Here is an 18,617-nt window from a genome sequence, read left to right as displayed (position 1 = left end):
ACACTTTGTAGAGCAGGGACGGCGCTACCAATTCAAGGCCCTTCCTTCCGGCTTGAAGTCGGCCCCCAGGGTGTTCACAAATTGCCTGGCACCAGTGCCATCCCATCTGCGTCTATGGGATATACACGTGTACCTGTACTTAGACGACCGGCTCATCCGGGCCTGCTCGCGAGAGTTAGATGTCGGACACACAGAGATGACCGGCCAGCTGCTGACTGATCTGGAATTGTCCATCTATCCGAAGTACTGCTTGACATCGCAGAACGTGCTGTTCCTAGGAGCCAGACTCGATACGGTCTCCTGCCTGGCGTCGCCCTCTGAGGAGAGAGTAGCGGCCATTTAGGGAAGGTGCAACGACTGTTGTCGATGAAGACCGCCATGGTGCGAACCATCAAGTTGTTGCTTGGCATGTTGTCTTGCATCTACCTTATCCGGCTCTGCAGGTTACGGATGCAACCTCTTCAGGAGTTCCTGGACGCTTACTGGATACAGGTGTCCGTAAGCTTCGCGGACAAGATCCCGCTCGACGAGGTGTTCCGTGGGGCCATAAGGTGATGGGGCGTTGGCTCCAACATTGCCCGGGACACATGGTTTCAGGAGGAGTTTATATGGCGCCTGATATATTATGAGGGTGCGGTTTATGGTTTTTATCCACTTTTGAGGCAAAGATCTTACTTGACATGCTATCGATATTCCTATTTCCAATATTAAAATTGCTGATCTCCTCTCTACCCTTGTCTCCTTTTAAAATTGAAAATAATATTCTGGTGACTTCCAGTATTACTCAGTATTATTCAGTTTTCATAAACTTTTCATAAATAAAATGGGCCCCATATATGTCCAAGCTTTCATTAGTGGGCCTTTCCTGCGCTATTCTCACGTTTGTGATTGCATGCAAAGTTTTACCCTGCTGTTTAGACTTTTTGCGCTGTCCTCAGGCCGGGTTGATGAGGTTCCTGTAGTGTAGACCTAGTACTTCCCTCCACAAAGCGCTTGGTGAGAGCGCACACCTTAATACAACAAAACCCAACCCTACTACGAACATCTTTATTTTGCAATCACCAAGGGGGGAGTGGGGGGCGCTAAAGGAACACGTGTTGGGCCCACTTCATTGTTAATCTCCCTACCCGAGGGGGTATTTCTGTCACAAACCTATTAGTTGTCACACTTGTCACCATAGGAGTAGACTCCTGATTAACATTCATCGGCGAAGTTCCAACATTTAAAACTCCATTGCATTGGGAAGAAGTTGATTTCATTATCAGTACTGTCATAGAGGGAGGGACCATTGAGATTTCCCCCACAGTCGTCCTTAATCTAACCTGTGCTCCATGATAGACTCTTTTTCCAAAATGTCCTCTTCTGACGCTTAGTCATAAGTGATCAATCCTGGACAGCCTTTGGCCACTCAATCTGCCCAGCAACAGTCACACTTTGGCATGGATGTGGGCTGGGACCAGACGGATGCATCTCCCACATCGGGCCACAGACTGACTACTTTTCCAGCGAAAGCTTGAGCTTTCCCCGGGAAAGGGCTTTCCATGTATGCAAAATATGGCCCTAGCATGGCAGGAAGGCAGCCAAAGGACACAGTTGAAAATCTTGTGGCATGGCCATTTTAGAGTATATGGTACTCTTGCATTATGCAGTAAAATGCAAAAGTGCACAGGACTATAAAACTGTAATGTTTCCGCTGCCACCAGCCCCTCCTGGGCACATACAAGTAACCACAACATTAACAAAAAACAAATTATACAGACTTGGTCTCTACTGCACTTCACAGAAGGTGATGTGTGCAGGGAAAAATCAACAGATTGTGGCTATGGGGAACAAAGTTCTCCTGCACCGATAGCCATAGGAACCTAGCAAGGTAATTGAAGCACAAGGCTTCTCTTACCTCAAAGTCAGGAAAGGTTCAATAATATAGCAGAAAGTGGGGTGCCCCATTGATATCTATGGAGGGAAAACAGCAAAAAAGTATTCCTTAACACCATATGATAATGCATATTTCTTCAGTATAGCAGTGTGGCATATTCTTTTGTGGTGTCTGTTGGAATTAATTGTACCTGCCTGCCATGGCTTGGTCCTCCTGGCTGCTCTGCTACAGCTACCATTGGAGAGTCTGATCTTTCCTTTAGAGTGGCACACAACACTCGCCAGAGGGTTATGTACAAAGCTTCTTAATATACAGTTTTCAGATAATTCCTTCCCCCAGAGCTATACACGCGCACGATAAGTGTGTTCGTATCTTACTGGACACCTGTGCCCCTCTACAACATTTTGTAAAGTGGAGACATAGGTCACACTCTATGCTTTGGACTCCTTGATGTACGCTAGCTTCAGAGCAGTTGCCCACTTTGCACAGGCAGTCGGATATTTTTAGTTAATACATTATTCACTTTAGCTCAGGTTTTATCCATCCTCCTGTTGCACAAAAAGCAGTAGTGGTTGAGTCTGGAAGCATTCTTGATTCACTTGTGGATTATGATCTTGCATGCTGTACCATAGTTTATTTTTTTTATTTTTTTTCATTGCTTCCTGTTAAAACATGCTGAGTTTTCCTAACTAGGTAAAGTCCTAATGGTAAGGATGAAAGAAGACTATGGCATCTGAATGCAGTGGTCACAACACGAATGAAACGCTATATAAAACATGCTGTATGCAATGCTGACTATTTCATACCAGCAAGCAACCACACATTAAAGTTTGTTTGTGATTCTATTATAAGAATTTGAACAAGGCTTTGGTTGTGGCCCCTTAGTCCTAGTGGGGAGACTGGTCAAATGCGGACAATCTATCTTCACATCCTCCAGTTGGGCTTACCATTGAATACTTTAAACAAGACCACTAACCACCTGAAATCTCTTCTGTTTTAGAGTTGATATTCCGACTATGTACAACAACTTGGATGCATCCCAGGACACTACTTTATTTGCACAATACACTCAAAGCCAAGACGACATTGTGTGAGTTCTGTTATTGATTGTTAATAGTTATTTTTGAATCTGAAGCCTTGTCTAATAAGCTAACATTTATTTTTGCAGACAACACCCTCCAGGAACTGCAAAGTCTGCTCCAGAAAAACAAACTAGCGCTGGCGAGAGCGTGCATGAGGTAATCTTTGGTTTCACTTGAATGTCCTTTCATGTTGAGCGCTATTCCTTCGTTAAATTATGGAATATGTGTCAAAACCAGTCAGTTGTAAATATAAAACATTCCGAAGTCACATAAACTGTGTAAAAGCATTAACTAGGGAGTTTCTAGCACGGGCAACCGTAGTGAAATCTAAAGCAATACTAACTGATCAGAAAGTATTTACAATGTGTTGCTGGAGCCTGTTGGTGCCACTGACTGTAAACTGTACTAACTCATGCTAGCTGGCAACTTGGAGTAAGTGGAAGGGGAAATTCTAGCGCCTGACTTGGGCACTTCCACAAAGCACTCAGTTAGCACAACTTCATGCAGAACTGGGCCTATAGAAACTGCAATAGGCCACAGTTACGATGTATAACAAGCAGGTAGAAATCCCAGTCCATTGACAATGGCCCCAAAATTAGGTTTCACATTTTCATCTTGACATTCTGAGGGATAGAGAATTTTTTAGACAATCGCAATTATTCTTGGAGTGGAACTGGGGCATGTAGATGTAAAGGTATATGGAGTGTCTTTGTGCTCGGGAATGTTGTAGCAATGTATTGGATACCCACCAATCCGCGCACACTCACACATACCGATATGCTCCCTCTCTCCTCTACACCAACAAACAATAGAATGCAGCTATACCCCTTCGATCAATTTCAGCCTAGATGCACACATACTTACACACCTCCATGAACACCAACAGTCTTTAGAACGCAGCTACACCCCACACAAAAACTCTTCCTAGCTGCACACATCCCATACACAAGCTCCACCACTGCCGGAATGCAAACTCCAAGGTCAACGGCCTTGCTGCACACATTCTACTGACCTCCCACTACCACCACACCTAGCATTAGAATGCAGCTACACACCATGTAAATCGCACTAGCAGCACACAAGTACTATTTACTTCCCTACTCTCTCCACTGACCTGGACTAAGGTCCCCGAGGGCGTTCTACCCACAGCGTTTTCAGATCATACCAATGGTATATAAGGCGCTATACAAATGCACTGTAACATTAGAGTAGATCTACTCTTCCAATCAAAGCGGCGGGCCCTCCACCCAAACACCAGCAGCCTGAAACTTCATGCTTGGCTACTGAAGCTGAGAAACAAGTAGTGTGACTTGTGATTGTAGATGGCATAAATACACTGCCTGGTGCTGGGGAATGCATGTTTACTCTATTTCATGTCCTATTTCGTGTCCTCTATCGTCTACAGTCTTTGGCCTGTTCCTGTCTGTAGATTGGCACTGAAGGGGTACCCATCCGCTACTTCAGTTCAGTTTTTAAATGGTTTACTGAGCAGGGCTCATTCTTCACAATCCCCACAGCTATGCAGTTTTTACAGGGATTGTGCAACCAGTTTCCTCCACACCAGTTTATGGTTCCAGCAAGGGATTTGTATTGGTTTTTTGTTCCATTTGAGCCCCACCGTTCTTCTATTAGTGATCTTCCTGGTGGCCATCCCTTCTGCTAGACTGGTGAGTGAGCTCTATGTATTGTCTGTTAAATCTCCATATTTGGTTGTTTTTTTCCAAAGAAAAGGTGACGTTGGGATTTGGAACATTTCTCCCAAAGGCGTTCTGAGAATTACATTGATCTAAAAAAATCCATCGTCCTGTGTTTTTCCTCCACGTCATCCTTCCAAGGCAGTGGAACAATCCCATTGGCTTGACCCAGTGCAGGCCCTCTGCCACTACCTCCCTTGGAGAAGAGGGACGTCTGGAAGGATGACATTCTTTTTGTGTCTTAAGCTGCTGCCTGTACTTGCAGGGCTGTGACCAAAATGATGTGCCTGAAGTCTCTGGCCATTTCTCCTAGAGGTTTGGCTGCCACTTGAGCTCTCCAAAGGGGAGTCCCTATCCTGGACATCTGCAAGGTGACTGTTTGGGCTTCTTCACTCGCTTTATAAGCATTACTTCTTGGATTCCCTTTCGTGACAGGCTGCCTGTTTTGGCAAGGGGGACCTCCAGAGTTTTCTGGTTTAGGTGTCCTTTTGCATGCCTCACTCCACCAGATCCAATTACTGCTATGGGAGCCCATCATAGTTGAGGAATCCGTGTGAGGAAGTAATCCATTCGGTAAACCAATTACTTGCAACTCTGCAATATTCTTTTTGATGGATGGTCCAATCGCAGATTCCTTATGGCCCTCCCAAGCTGCCCCTTTGTAGATCGCTAGTACACAATTGTCAATATATGTAACAAATATACTTTTCCAGAATCAACACAAAGCTAGTAGATGCTCTTTAGAAATGCTTTTTACACACTTCCTACACCCTGAGGTGACTTCACTAACTAGGACAGTAATGGCATTTATATATCATTAGTACACTTTGTATATTCTGAGGTTTTTAGAAAGGAATGGTTAAGGGAAGGAAAGGGTTTAAACAGATTCTCGGAGCATGTGAGTACTTAAATCTTCCAATGAAGTCTAGATAACTTGGGCTTTAAATTAGTATTGCTGGGAAAGGTGGTCACCTCTGAGGGACAGTAAATATCAGTCAAATGGACTAGAAGAGCCTTCAGTGAGCCAGGACAGCCAAAGTCCATTGGATTACAGTCTATGGAGCTGAGGCACTTCTTAAGAGTCTTGCACAACGTTAGAGAGTTTGTTTGAAGAAGAATCACTGGTCAAAAGCTGTTAAATGTGTGAAGGGTAGAGCTAACATCAACTCAACATGAACTCTAGCAAAGTAGCTACTGCAAGTCTCAACTTGCTAAAGACACGGAGGTAAGTACCCCAAGTCTGAATAGTACCTTTGGTTAGAAGAAGTGATCCAGCTCGCGTCTGTCTGGTTGCAGTGATGCAGATCCTGGGTTCTTGTGTCTCAGTCGTGACGACAAGAGGGAGGACGTCTGGAGGACTCCTGCAGCAGCAATTCGGATGTTGGCGGCAGCAGCTACGGGATCTTTTCAGATCAGCAGCACTTTGCGGTTTCAGCACTCGGTAAACAGCACCTCCACAGATCTTGGACACCGGTTGGGCTTCCTTCACTCCTTGAATCCTGCACTCTGGTGAGGGGACTCAAGCTCTGGTCGTCCTGCTGCTTTTGGAGGGTGTGTAGACTCCTGGAGCTTCTGGCCGGATTGCAGACGTTGCCCTCTACTACGGATTTTTTGACCCCTGGCACTCAGTTCCTGCAGCAGCAAAGATGTACAGCCAGTCAGGGAAGATGGTCCAGTGGAGTTCGTCTCGGGGTTAGTTGGTCCCACTAGCTTTTTAAGCAGGTTTCTCCCATTCGTGCACAGCCTAGCTGTTACTCAAACAGCAGGGTGGCTGTCCTTAAAGGACAGCCAGCCAATCAGGACTGGGTGCATTCCAGCATTCCTAAAGACAAAGGACAGGGGAGTTTGGGAACCTCCATCACTTCTGCCCTTCCAGTCACACTGGAGCCAGAGGCGGGTTTCAGTAATGAAACCTGCCAAAGGCAAAACTAACTAAAGGCTCGAACCTGGCTTGGCGTGCAGAGTAAATCCCAAGAAAGACGTTGCATACAGAAAATGGTGAAAAAAGACTGGGCCATTTTGACAAAATAGTCACCCATGGATGCTATTCTGCAGCTGAGGATTCAACCTGCGGTAAAAAAGCACTATGGTAGAAAAATTAAACCACTGCCACCAGCCATTTAAGGGTAACATAAAATATTAGCTAGGATAAGGGGCTCCTAAGTAGCCCCCCCAGCACTCCACATAAGATGGGGTGTGCTGGACCTACAAAGAGAAAAGGTAAAGTTAATTTCACGTTACTACTCTTGGGAACAGTAGTTCACACAAGAAAAGGTATTTAAACCTTATGAGAAATCGAAAGGATTTCTGTGACACTGCATTGAAGTTGATGTGTCACCATGCAAACAGTATATGCCTATGGAGTTTGTCAGACTCCAAAAACAAAGGAAACACATAATCCAAATCAGGTCAAAACACATGAGCGAGTGAGATAAAGGGCTCACTCACTCACTCCCGGGTTAAAATTAAAAAGTACAGCAAAAGAGCTGAGGGTCTCTAAAGTTAAAGGGAATTGGCACATAAATGAGAATTCTCCCTAACAAGGGCAAAGTGTGGAACTGAGATCTGTTGTTGCAGCGTCTTGACATATACTAGCCCTGACATGTCTGGCACGTAGAGGCATCGGGAGGAGCCTACATGGAGCCTCTGGTGGCAGAAAACCTTTGGAAGAACCGCTACGAACAACACATCCTGCAGTTGCTGCTGGAGGTTCGGGCCATGTTAAAAAAAAAAAAAAATTAAAAAAAAAAACCGGGGGCGATGGAGCCGGTTCCAAAGCAACCCCGGGGCTCTGGTGTTTACTCAAGACCGGGGGCTGCAGGCCCATTCTCGATCTACGACGACTCAACTACATAAAGTCCCAGAAGTTCATGGTGGTCATGTTGCAGCATTTGCTCGGCCAACTGGAAGAGGGAGACTTTCTGTCGTTGCTGGCTCTAGAAGACGCGTTCTTCCACGTCACCATCTACAAAAAACACATCGCAAGTTCCTGCGCTTTGTCATACAAGCGAAGCACCAGTTCAAGGGTCTCCCCTTCGGACTGAAGTCAGCGTCCAGAGTCTTCACAAAGTGCTTGGCTCTGGTGGCGGCCCATCTGCGACTGCAGGGGATTCACGTGTACCCTTACCTCGACGATTGGCTCATCCGGGCCAAGTTGAAGGACATCGCCGTCGATCACACGAAGAGGACTGGCCAGCTGCTGACGGACCTGGGGTTCACGGTGAACTATGCAAAGTCCTGCTTGACTTCATCGCAGAATGCGCTGGTTCTGGGGTCCAGCCTCAACACGGTATCCTGCCTGGCGGCTCAGTCGGAAGAGAGGATAGCGGCCATAGTGCAACAGCTGTTGCCATTGAAGATCACCACGGTGAGGACCATCAAGTCGCTGATCGGCATGATGTCATGTATCTACCTGATCCGGCTCTGCAGGTTGAGGATGCGTCCGCTCCAGGAACTCCTAGACTGCCATTGGATCCAGGTGTCCGGAAGCTTCTAGAACAGAATTTGTGCTTGACGAAGAGTTTAGTCGAGCGATAAGGTGGTGGGGCCTGCGCTCCAACATCGCCGTGGGCACGGTCTTCCAGAGGCCGCCATACCAGGGGAGACTGTCACGACGGACACTTCCCTGGAGCGTTGAGGAGCCCACACTGGACGCCTTTATACTACAGGCCTGGGGCTACCAGATGAGAAGACGCTACACATAAACGTCCTGGAACTACGGGCTGTGTTTTGGGCCTTCGAGTCATTTCTTTCGTCTCAAGGGCAAAGTGGTGAGGGTCTTCACAGACAATGCCACCACAGTGTTTTACATCCGGAAGCAGGGGGCACCAGGTCCCTAGTGCTCTCCAGAGAGGCGCAGGACTTGTGCCACTGGGCCGTCACCCAGGGGATGTCCCTCGTCCCGTTTCATCTGGCATGAGTGAAGAACAGTCGCCGACTCTCACCAGGGAGCTGCGCTCTTGCTACGAGTGGGAGCTTTGGCAGGATCAAGTTGTCCAACGTTTCCTCAGGTGGGGCAGCCCCCAGATCGATCTGTTTGCCATGGCGACAAACACCAAGTGGCGGAGGTTCGCCAGCAGATTCCCCCAGCCGGGGAGCATGAGGGGACGCATTCTCCTTCCCTTGAGAATGACTGTTCCTGTATGCGTTCCATCTGTTGCCGCTACTAAGAGTCATCCGTCATCTCAGACTGTACCAATGCAGGATGATCCTCGTCGCACCAGCGTGGCCGAGGCAGTTCTGGTACCCGCACCTTCTCAGCATGTCTGCGTCTCCTCCAGTCAAGCTACCAGTGGTCGGTCGCAGCTCTTCACGCCAGGGAAGAAGGTGTAGTCCTGCACCACGACCCAGGATCGCTGAACCTGAAGGCCTTGCTCCTGCAGCATTAGAGTTTGGTGGTTAAGAGCTACCAGCGGACTGCAGGGAGGTCCTCGCCAAGGCCATAGCGTCTTCGACTTTGAAGTGCTATGGACACACATGGAAGCTTTTTGCGACTTGGTGCCAGTCGCAGAAGATTAACCCTCTGAGGGTTAACTTTGGTCCTGTGAACCATGGGAAGGCCCTGTCCAAGGCTTCCATCGCCAGGTGGCTTTCTGCCTGCATCACTCATTTTCACTGGTTGGCAAACTGACCGTTGCCTGCCTGGCCGTCCGAGAGCCCATTCTACCAGAGCAATCGCTGCAACGACAGCGTTCCTGTCTGGTGTGCCCCTGCTGGATATATGCAGGGCTTCTACTTGGAGGTCTACACCCACCTTCATGAAATTCCAGAGTCGGTCAAGCAGTGCTACGCAACCTGTTCGCTTGAAGGTGAGGTAAGAGTAATTGTTTCTGTTGAGCCTTGCCACCTCCCGTTGTTTGTGGTTGTACTGCTGTGTTCTTTCTTCATGAGCATGTGAATCCATGCCAGACCCTATGCTGAAGAAGGAACAAGTTACTTACCTGTTACTGTTGTTCTCCAGCATGGGTCTGGCATGGATTCATATGCAAACCCTCCCCTCTGCAGCTCTTCTTGGTCCTACTGTCACTTTAAGTGCTACCAGAACTGCAGATGGCTGCCAGAGGAGGGGCTTAGGGAGAGGGCAGTATGACCCAGCGCTCAGTGATTTGTTTATACAGTCTTTCTCCTATAAACCAAAGTGTAAGTGTTTTTTCTTTTACCGAGGATTCCCAGTTTGACGACAGAATATTCATGAACATGTGAATCCATGTCAGGCGCATGCTGGAGAAGTTACAGGTAAGTAACTTGTTCCTTAAACTCTGGTGGTGTAATAAGTTGTCAGCAGATGTAATCCTGAAGTGGTATGCACCAGTAACTTAATGTGGGACACAGGTGACTGTTCTCATGGTACCAATAATAGAAGTGTGGTTATTGAAGTGGAAGTAGCAGCCCAAAGAATACATCCTGATAAATATACCAATGTGAAGGTGTACAAACAGTCCTAACTGTTGATTAAGAACTGTATGTTGCTGACGGTGTTAAAGGATATTTGTACCACGCACTATCACCACCAGAGTGGTCCCCTGGCGGCTCCGAAAAAGGGAATGGGGGGTTAGTGGGAATAAGCTGGAAAAGTGCAAGAGAGCAGTGATGTGCTGCTGGCAGACTCAGCCCGGTTGGTCCGTTGGCTGGGCTTGGGGTGTTTTACGGCCGGTAGTCATCGTGTGCTGTTGTGTGAGTTTGTGGTTTGTTTTGTTGTTGCAGTGTAGTGCAGTTTGGGCGGATACTTGTGTTTTAGGCTTGTGGTTGTGTTTGGTTAGAGTTTGAGAGGTGTATGCAGAGGGGTGAAATTTAGTGGATTGGTTATTTGGCATTGCTGTCCTTGTAATTATGTCTAGGTGTGATGTTTGCGATCGTTCACGGTTACATCTGAGTGTGGCGCGTGCTAAAGAATTCCATCTGAGTGTGGCACATGGCAACATTTACATTCCTATCTAGATGTGACAGGCTGAAGTTAAGCATTCCATCTAAGTGTGGCGCATGCTAACAGTGGGGATTATTAAATCTTTTGAACTGTGGCAAATTATCAAAAAACAATTTATCATAACCAGGATTACCATTTGGTGCGATTTCTTTTTTGGAAGTGGATCTTTCATTCACGAACATAGATTTGTTACCAGCGCACGTTTGTTTGAACTTTTTTCTTTGACTTGGACCTATAAAGAGCTGGTTCAATTTCATGAAACTTTTGAGTTGACTTTGAATCCTGGGGAAGGGACCTTATCCAGGAAAGGAGGAGGCCATTCAGACAGTGTTTTATATTGTTTACTTTGTTGTGTTGATATATATATATATATTCTGAAGCTTTTGGATCGGCTTAGATCACATGCTCTGCATAGGCCGACATCTAGTGGTAGTCGTGTAGTATTACATGATTTGTTTTTCGAAACTCAGACGTCAACTGGGCGTGTTAGTAATACTATCCCTAGTGGCACATCTACTTTAACCATGGTCCTTCACGCGTCGAGGTCCCTCAGATGGTTTTATCCCGCCATCGTAGTCGGTTGCATGTTTCAGAGTTCGCCAGGCTAACGCCCTAGCTAGTATAACTTTAACTTTATTCTTTCTTACAACTGGCCATCGCCTGCTGCCTACAAGAACAGCTTTGACGGCTCTCCATGGATGGACCCAGCGTCTACGACAAGCCTTGTTTTGACAGTGACTGCGGCCTACATGGGTCTCACCAGGCCTCAGCCCTTTACAGTAGGGAGAGTTTGGTGAGGTCATACACTTACTTTTAGAGTGCCTATTTTGCCACCTTCCCTTCCCCTTTATCTTTGTGCTGCCTTTCTCATCCAATATGGAAAATACACCCTTTAAATGTTGACCATCTTGTGTTCGGAAATATCCCTGGAAGTTAACACACCAGGTGTGCAACCACTATCTTCCACTGCATCAAGTTGAGAAGCGCTGCAAATCCTGCAAGCGTTTTCGAACAAAGACCGTAAGACTGCCGCACTAAGCGCTGGGCTGCCCACGCCATGCTGGCTGAGGCCTCCATAGACATGGTGGGTGAATCCTGCAATGGCAGCGCCGACGTTCTGCGACGTCAAAGGTGATTGAAGTTCAGTAGAACCCCCGACTTCAATAAGCAGGCCAGCGGTCCTGTCACGGAGAAGACACCCGGCAGCAAGAGCACACACATTCCACACCGCACCAGACATATCCCCGGCTGAACGGCGACCACGTCATCGACTGTTCACGGCCACATGGTGTCCAAGGAGAAGTTATTCAAAATCTGTTCTCTGGGCCATCGCGTTCGCTGCATGACAGATCTAACAGGCGCTGAGTAGGCCTGTTTCCACCACTGCGCCCAAAGGGCACGCGTCGAAACCTTAGCCGTCCTCTTCTAACGTGTTGGAAATGCAAGAACTTACCAAAAAGCATGTCCTGAAAATGCTCTTGAAGTCTAAGATGTGAAACTCACTAAAATCTCGATGGACCCCTCATCTGAGCCACCTTCTACACAAGATGCTGGATCCACTCCCTCTGAGGACACACTATTTGGGGCACTGCAACATAAAAGGAAGTTCCCCCTGCCCCCCCTCTTCAAGAGCCACCTGCCCTGCCTGTTTTCCCAAGGTCCACTGAATGGAATCCTGAAAGATTTGACAGGGTAATGAGAAGAATGTCTTGCTTTGTAGATTTCATGGATAGCCACCCATGGGAGTTGAGAAGCCCACAGGGTTCTGCACAGGCTGAAGGGGTATCTGGTGGTGAACCACCTGAGATCCCAACCCAGCACTTCTACCCAAACTCATGCCGCCTCGCATCTCCAAGACCCCTCACAGGACTGCTCTATTGTAGTTAATTCAGACTCTCAGGATCATATGTCGACCAATACAGTGAAGACCAATACTGTGACGACCCCGATATGTAGGTCCTACAGTCTCTAGATGACCATGATCAGCCTGCGGCTGACACCCCCCATAGACAACCAGCTCCAATACAACAAGCTACTAGTAAGTCACCCAAAATTTAAAAATAGAAACTCAAGAAGACCAACAGGACAAGAACTTTGTGGATGACATTTTGGGGGACAAGAAATCGGTAACCCAATATATACCCATGCTTCAGTCAGTGCAGAGGCACATCCAGCCCTCCCTGTGACACCCAAACTCACAAGAGGGGTTAACCCCTGCATTGAGTTTCCAGGCCAGCACCAACTGACCACCTTTATATTAGAGGTCAACTGAAACCTGACTCTCTAGTTATCACCACAACCAGGAAAAGGGCAGGCACACACCCCTAGCTTCTGCTGAGGCGCCATATGACAGAGTAAAAAGATCTACTCTCGCAGGAAAGTTGCATCCTCAGCTGCTTATCAGACCAGAATTGCAAACACCACCACTCAACTGGCCAGTTATAGTTGCCATGTGTGGGATATTCAAACAGCAAATTGATGCCGTCCCTGAGCCCCTTAAATCTCAGCTCACAGAAACAATTACCGAAGGCAAACAAATTGCTAACTGAATCTTGAAGAATAATATGGACTCGGCATACCATGCGGGCTGTATTATAGATGAGGGCCCCTTAATCAGGCAGCATGCCTGGTTAAGGTAGTCTGGCTTAAAGCTGGAGACACAGGCCATACTAAACATGCCTATCCAATGCTTTATTTGGCAAAGCAGTTGAGGATGCACTAAAAAGTGCCACGGAAGAGCATGACACTCTGAAGTCTTTAGGACAACTGACTAATAAACCTTTTGTCCAACAAGTGGTGTTTATACCAGGAGATTTCTTTCCATGGACAAAGGTCCACAACGCTCCACAAGTTCTAACTGGAGAGGCCAATCGCCATTGTCAGATAACTCTGGGTCAGTCAGCTGGCAGCTTTTAAAGAGGCTCCAAAAGATCCAGAAGTAGAGCCTCCGCCACTAGAGACTCTGCTACCTCTGAACAATGACGCCCTGATTCAGGTCCCCTCCCATGCTACTGCAGTCAGAGGCTGTATCGTTCAATTCACCCATGCATCCGTCCCACACCTCATTTTGCAGAAAACTCAAAGCCTGGCTCCTCACCTCCAATGTAGAGACTTTGTTGCTTCACACCCATCTGTCACTTCTGTCCTCACTTCATCAGCACAATACTTATGTGAATAATATTACACATATAAATATCATTGATTATTTGGTGCATCTGTACATTATCTTATGCCTGTAAATAAGCACTTCCTAATATATCAAACTTAAGTTTTTTATTGTTAAATGTATGCATTACCCGTTTTCCAGCGCCCAGATACCCACAGGTTCGGCATGCTCTATAAATGCTAAATAAAATAAATAAATGGGAGGGGCTCACATCAGAGAAGTGGGTGTTGTCCACCGTGGCAGGAGGGTACTGCATAGAACTCCTGCAGTAACCATTAAACCACCCGCCAAGATCCAGGAAAATGACGCCAAAGGAAAGACTCGTACTACTAGAAGTAAAATCCCTGCTGTAAAAGGACGCCATAGAAATTGTGCTAGCTAACCAGGTAGGTAAGGGTATATAGCCAACGTACTTTCTTGTACCAAAGAAAGACAAAACTATGCGCCCTGTACTTGACTTGCACCCAGCAAACACATGTCAAACCACAAATGTTTCACATGACAACACTACAGGAGGTAGTACCTCTTAAAACAAGGGGATTTCATGGCAACATTGGATATGATAGATGCATACTTTCATATATTACAATGCTTCCAGCGCACAGAGTATCTGCGCTCCAAAATAGCAAGCAAACATTATCAATTCAAGGTGATCCCCTTTGGCATAGCCTTGGTGCCAAAAGTGTTCACCAAAGTACTAGCAGTAGGCGGCGCACCTACGCAGAATCAATCCCAGTGCACCCTTAGCTGGATGACTGGCTAATAACAGGGGACCACAAATATTCAAACGCCACACCCAAAGAACAATAAATCTTTTGTTCCAGTTGGTATTGTCCATCAACGAGAAAAAATTAAGTCCAGTCAAGTGAAATAATTTCTGGGAGCAATCCTAAAGACTCAGAGTTGGTCTTCCCCTCAAACGAGAGGGTATAAAACAGGTTTCAAGTACCTCAATATTTAGCTGGTCGACAAATAACTGTGCGCAAGGCAATGCACCTTCTTTGAATGATGGCCTCATGCATCTATCTGGTTCCACATGTGTGGCTGCGCAGGCACCCAATTCAGGAGTGGTTAGCAAAACAATGGTCTTTAAAGCGTTCAATGGGACGATCTAGTGGTTGTTTCGCTAACCTTAGTACAAGCTCTGTGCTGATGGTCCAAAGACAACTTGCTAAAAGGAAAACCCTTTCGCAATCCACTAGTACAAGCCATTCTGACAATGGACACCTCACTCTGAGGGTGGGGAGCCCATTACCTCCATCACACGGCATGTGGGGGGACACAACCCAAAACCACATAAACCTTCTCAAACTCCTAGCAGTAATCCAGGCACTGCAAGCTTTTCAACATCTAGCAGGTCAAACAGTACACCTCTTCACACACAACACCACTACCATGTTTTATCTAAAGAAGCCGGGAGGGACACACACTAAGTCTGTCCAGGTTATCCCAAAAGATTTGGAAGTGGGCGCTCAAGCGGAACATGTTACTAGTCCCCAAACACGTTCCAGTGGATCTTAATGCTCTCTACTGCCTGAGGTACACTAGTGGCAAATTCACAATGATATTTTAAACAATATCTTCACCCAATGGGGGCATCCACCTCTAGATTTGTTAGCAACAAACCTAAACTTGCAATGCCCAGACTTCGCATCCAGGTTTCCCCAACCAGGGTCCAAGGGGTACAGCCTGTGGATGAGTTGGTCAGGGAAATTTACCTACGCCTTTCCACCGACACCACTCCTAAACAAGATAGTGCACAAGATGCCCCAGGAACAAGTCACTATAATCCTAATTGCTCCAATGTGGGCACGACAACCATGGTTTCCACAACTCAAACTGGCAATGTGCTAACCAATCATGCCCGTTCAACATGCTGTCTCATCACGAGGGGACAACACTCAACCCATTCCCTCAAACTATAAACTTGGCAGCTTGACTCCTGAAGTCCGAGTTTGGGCACTTTAATCTTCCACAAAGGTGTATGGATATCCTCAAAGAAGCACGGCAACCCAACACTAGACACCAGTACTTTAACGAGTATGAGAGATTTGTCATTTTGTACAGACCACAAAGCATGAATCCAATTGTATTTTCGCCATCTAACATTCTTCACTATATGCATTACCTACTACACTCAGGTTTAGTATTTAATTCCAACAAAGTACACCTAGCGGCTCTGTCTGCTTACACAAAGCAAAATGTCATGGTGGAAGGTACCAGTTATCAAAGCATTCATTGAAGGAGTAAAGAGATAATACCCTCCCATTACAAATCCTTCACCAGGTTGGGATCTTAAAACGTCCTCGCAAAGCTCAGGTCCCCCCCCCCCCCCTTTGAGCCTATGCACAAAGCCTGCCTAAAACATTTAAACAAGACTGCCTTTCTGGTAACAATCACCTCCTATAAAACGGTGAACTACAGGCACTCTCAGTACAAGACCTTTTCATTATCCAGAAAGACAAGGTGGTTCTTGGAACACACCCTAGGTTCTCACCCAAATTCATATCTAAGTTCCACGTTAACCAGTCCATTGAGCTATGGACTTTTTGCCAAAAGCCATCAAATTCGGCTGAAAGAAGCCTCCATACCCTAGATGTAAGGAGGGCTGCCTTGTACTACATAAACTAAACCTTTAAGGAAAACAGATCAACGATTTGTTTCCATAGCACCTGGCAGGGAAGGAGATCATATTTCCAAGAACGCCATCTCCAGATGGATAGTCAAGTGCATACAGCTTTGCTACTCACTATCAAAAATGTTTCTGCCTTTTAAACCAAGAGCTCATTCTACAAGACGTACAGGAGCTACTTTAGCATTTATTGCAAATGCTCCTTTAGACACAATTTACAAGGCAGCTACTTGGTGCTCCATACATACATTTACCCAGCATTATTGCATTGAGACACTCTAAAGCAGATTCACAGGTGGGGCAAGTGGTGCTAAAACATCTCTTTGCTGTTGTACCTTCTCACAACCCACCTCCAAGCACTGATCGCTAATCTATGCATAGCATGTGATCTAAGCAGATACACAAGCATCAGAAGGCATACATTAATCACTGTAATTGTATTTCTTTTAAACTCTTTATTTAGTTCAACAAAACAATTACAATTCAGAAAGGACATCCATAAGCAAAACAATCAGAGCATAACTTGAATACAAAATTTATTGATTACATTAAGTCAAATATAGAAAAACGACAGTAAGCAGAACATGTTCTGACTGCCAATTCACTGCTGACCTATTATCAAAAATACAAATGATTATTTTACCAACAAAAATACAACATAGAAGACACAACAAACATCAACCCTCCTCACCACCGGAAAATAAAAACAAAGTCAAAAACCATTCTGACAGAGCATATTTCTGATGCTTGTATATGCTTAGATTCACATGCGCTAACCCTTCCTCCCCACCTGGAATTGAAGGTGCATAGATGTTCTATTTCGGTACTCGTGCTACACATCATGCAACCTCATGTCGGAAACAAAACTGTCTGAGGGAGCTCGACGCGTGAAGGACCATGGGTACAGTAGACTTCACACTAGGGATAGTATAACTTCGAGTTTCGAGAACAAATCATGTAATACTCTGCAACTACCACTAGATGTCAGCTTATGCATAGCATGTGAATCTAAGCAGATACAAGCATCAGAAATGCGAATACGGTGAGTTATGTATGCCTTATCTTCTGTATGTGGTTGTTTAGTTTGAGGGCCAGTTATCCAATACTAGGGAATGTTCCCTTAGCTTTTAGACTAGGCAGGGAATTCCTCTGTAGAGTAGGGCAAGCACGGTATTTTCTTTATATATAGAAATACCAATATATAATTTCCTTAATAAAATGGCATATTTTGAGAAATATACAAGCAGTTGTCCGCCTCTCATTACTGACCACTCACAATGCCTGTTACTACCCCCCCCCCCCCCCCCCCGGCCTGCCTCCATAGGGTTTAACACATGTAAAGTCCTTGCCCTACCTCTCCCTAGCCTAACTGTGATTTAGTGGCGTTCTTATCAAGGTTCCGTCCCTTAGCTTCTCCTAAAGTGGTTGGATTAAGTGTCTCCCAATAACTTTATTTTCATTGTTCAACTTTGAGGTACTTGCAACTGCCTGTTGGCTTTGCCAACACGTGTTAAAACTCTCTTAAATACTCCTAGCCTTCTGAGTAGGACCGTAATGGCATCTGTGACTGGGGCACTAAGACCCATTTTTACTAGTTAGGGAAGGTTTATTTTAAAGTGTGGTGCCTTGTTTTTTTTTTAATTAAGGCTGCAATTGGTGTTTCTAACTGCTTTCTTCCTTTTCGTATTAAATCTGTAAGTTGATTCTTAATTCCCTTTTCTTTATCCACATGCTTTGCTACACTAAAGTTGCTAGGATTGGGTTAACTGTTCTCAAAAGTAAAGTGTTAAGTGCTCTGTAGTCTGACCACCCCAAAAGTGAATGTGTATATAATGGTGTATGGTTAAAGAATACTTACCTGATGTCTAAGTGTCCATGGTCTAAATAATTGTATTTGTATACATTCTGCTTAACTGAACTCTTCACCACTCTAACATACTAGCCAGATTGTTTGGCTAGACATCAGTGTCTTTCACAGTTCTCCAGAATACGGTGGCGCCTCTAAATCTGTCCACTGGGCTCATTCTGACAATCCATCTCAGCAATACCATATTGGCCCTCTGCCCCACACACCCCTTGCCTCCTCCAGCATTCACTCATTTTCCCTAATTGCCTCAATCTACTGCAAAGCTCTCTCCAGCCATCAAATCATCTCTTCAGTGGACCTCTTTAAAAACGAGGCTCATTCTCCACCTGCTAAAAAAAAGGAGCGACCCCCCCCACCCCCAACACCACTCCTGCACT

At 45.9% G+C, this 18,617-nt stretch overlaps 1 protein-coding gene across 2 annotated transcripts in view; it reads left to right on the top strand.

Annotated features, from left to right (window-relative positions):
• RIF1 (replication timing regulatory factor 1) overlaps positions 1–18,617 on the top strand; it is a 1,074,525-nt gene that overhangs the window by 749,598 nt on the left and 306,310 nt on the right. For both annotated transcript variants that reach the window (XM_069616488.1, XM_069616487.1), the window contains 2 exons: positions 2,877–2,966; positions 3,045–3,114. In XM_069616488.1, the coding sequence (XP_069472589.1) occupies positions 2,877–2,966; positions 3,045–3,114 (160 nt within the window). The remainder of the gene's footprint in view (positions 1–2,876; positions 2,967–3,044; positions 3,115–18,617) is intronic.

Source organism: Ambystoma mexicanum, chromosome 9 (genome assembly GCF_040938575.1).
Source record: "Ambystoma mexicanum isolate Mex_15411 chromosome 9, UKY_AmexF1_1, whole genome shotgun sequence".
Classification (NCBI taxonomy): Eukaryota; Metazoa; Chordata; class Amphibia; order Caudata; family Ambystomatidae; genus Ambystoma; species Ambystoma mexicanum.
This window is presented reverse-complemented; position numbering and strand designations above follow the sequence as displayed.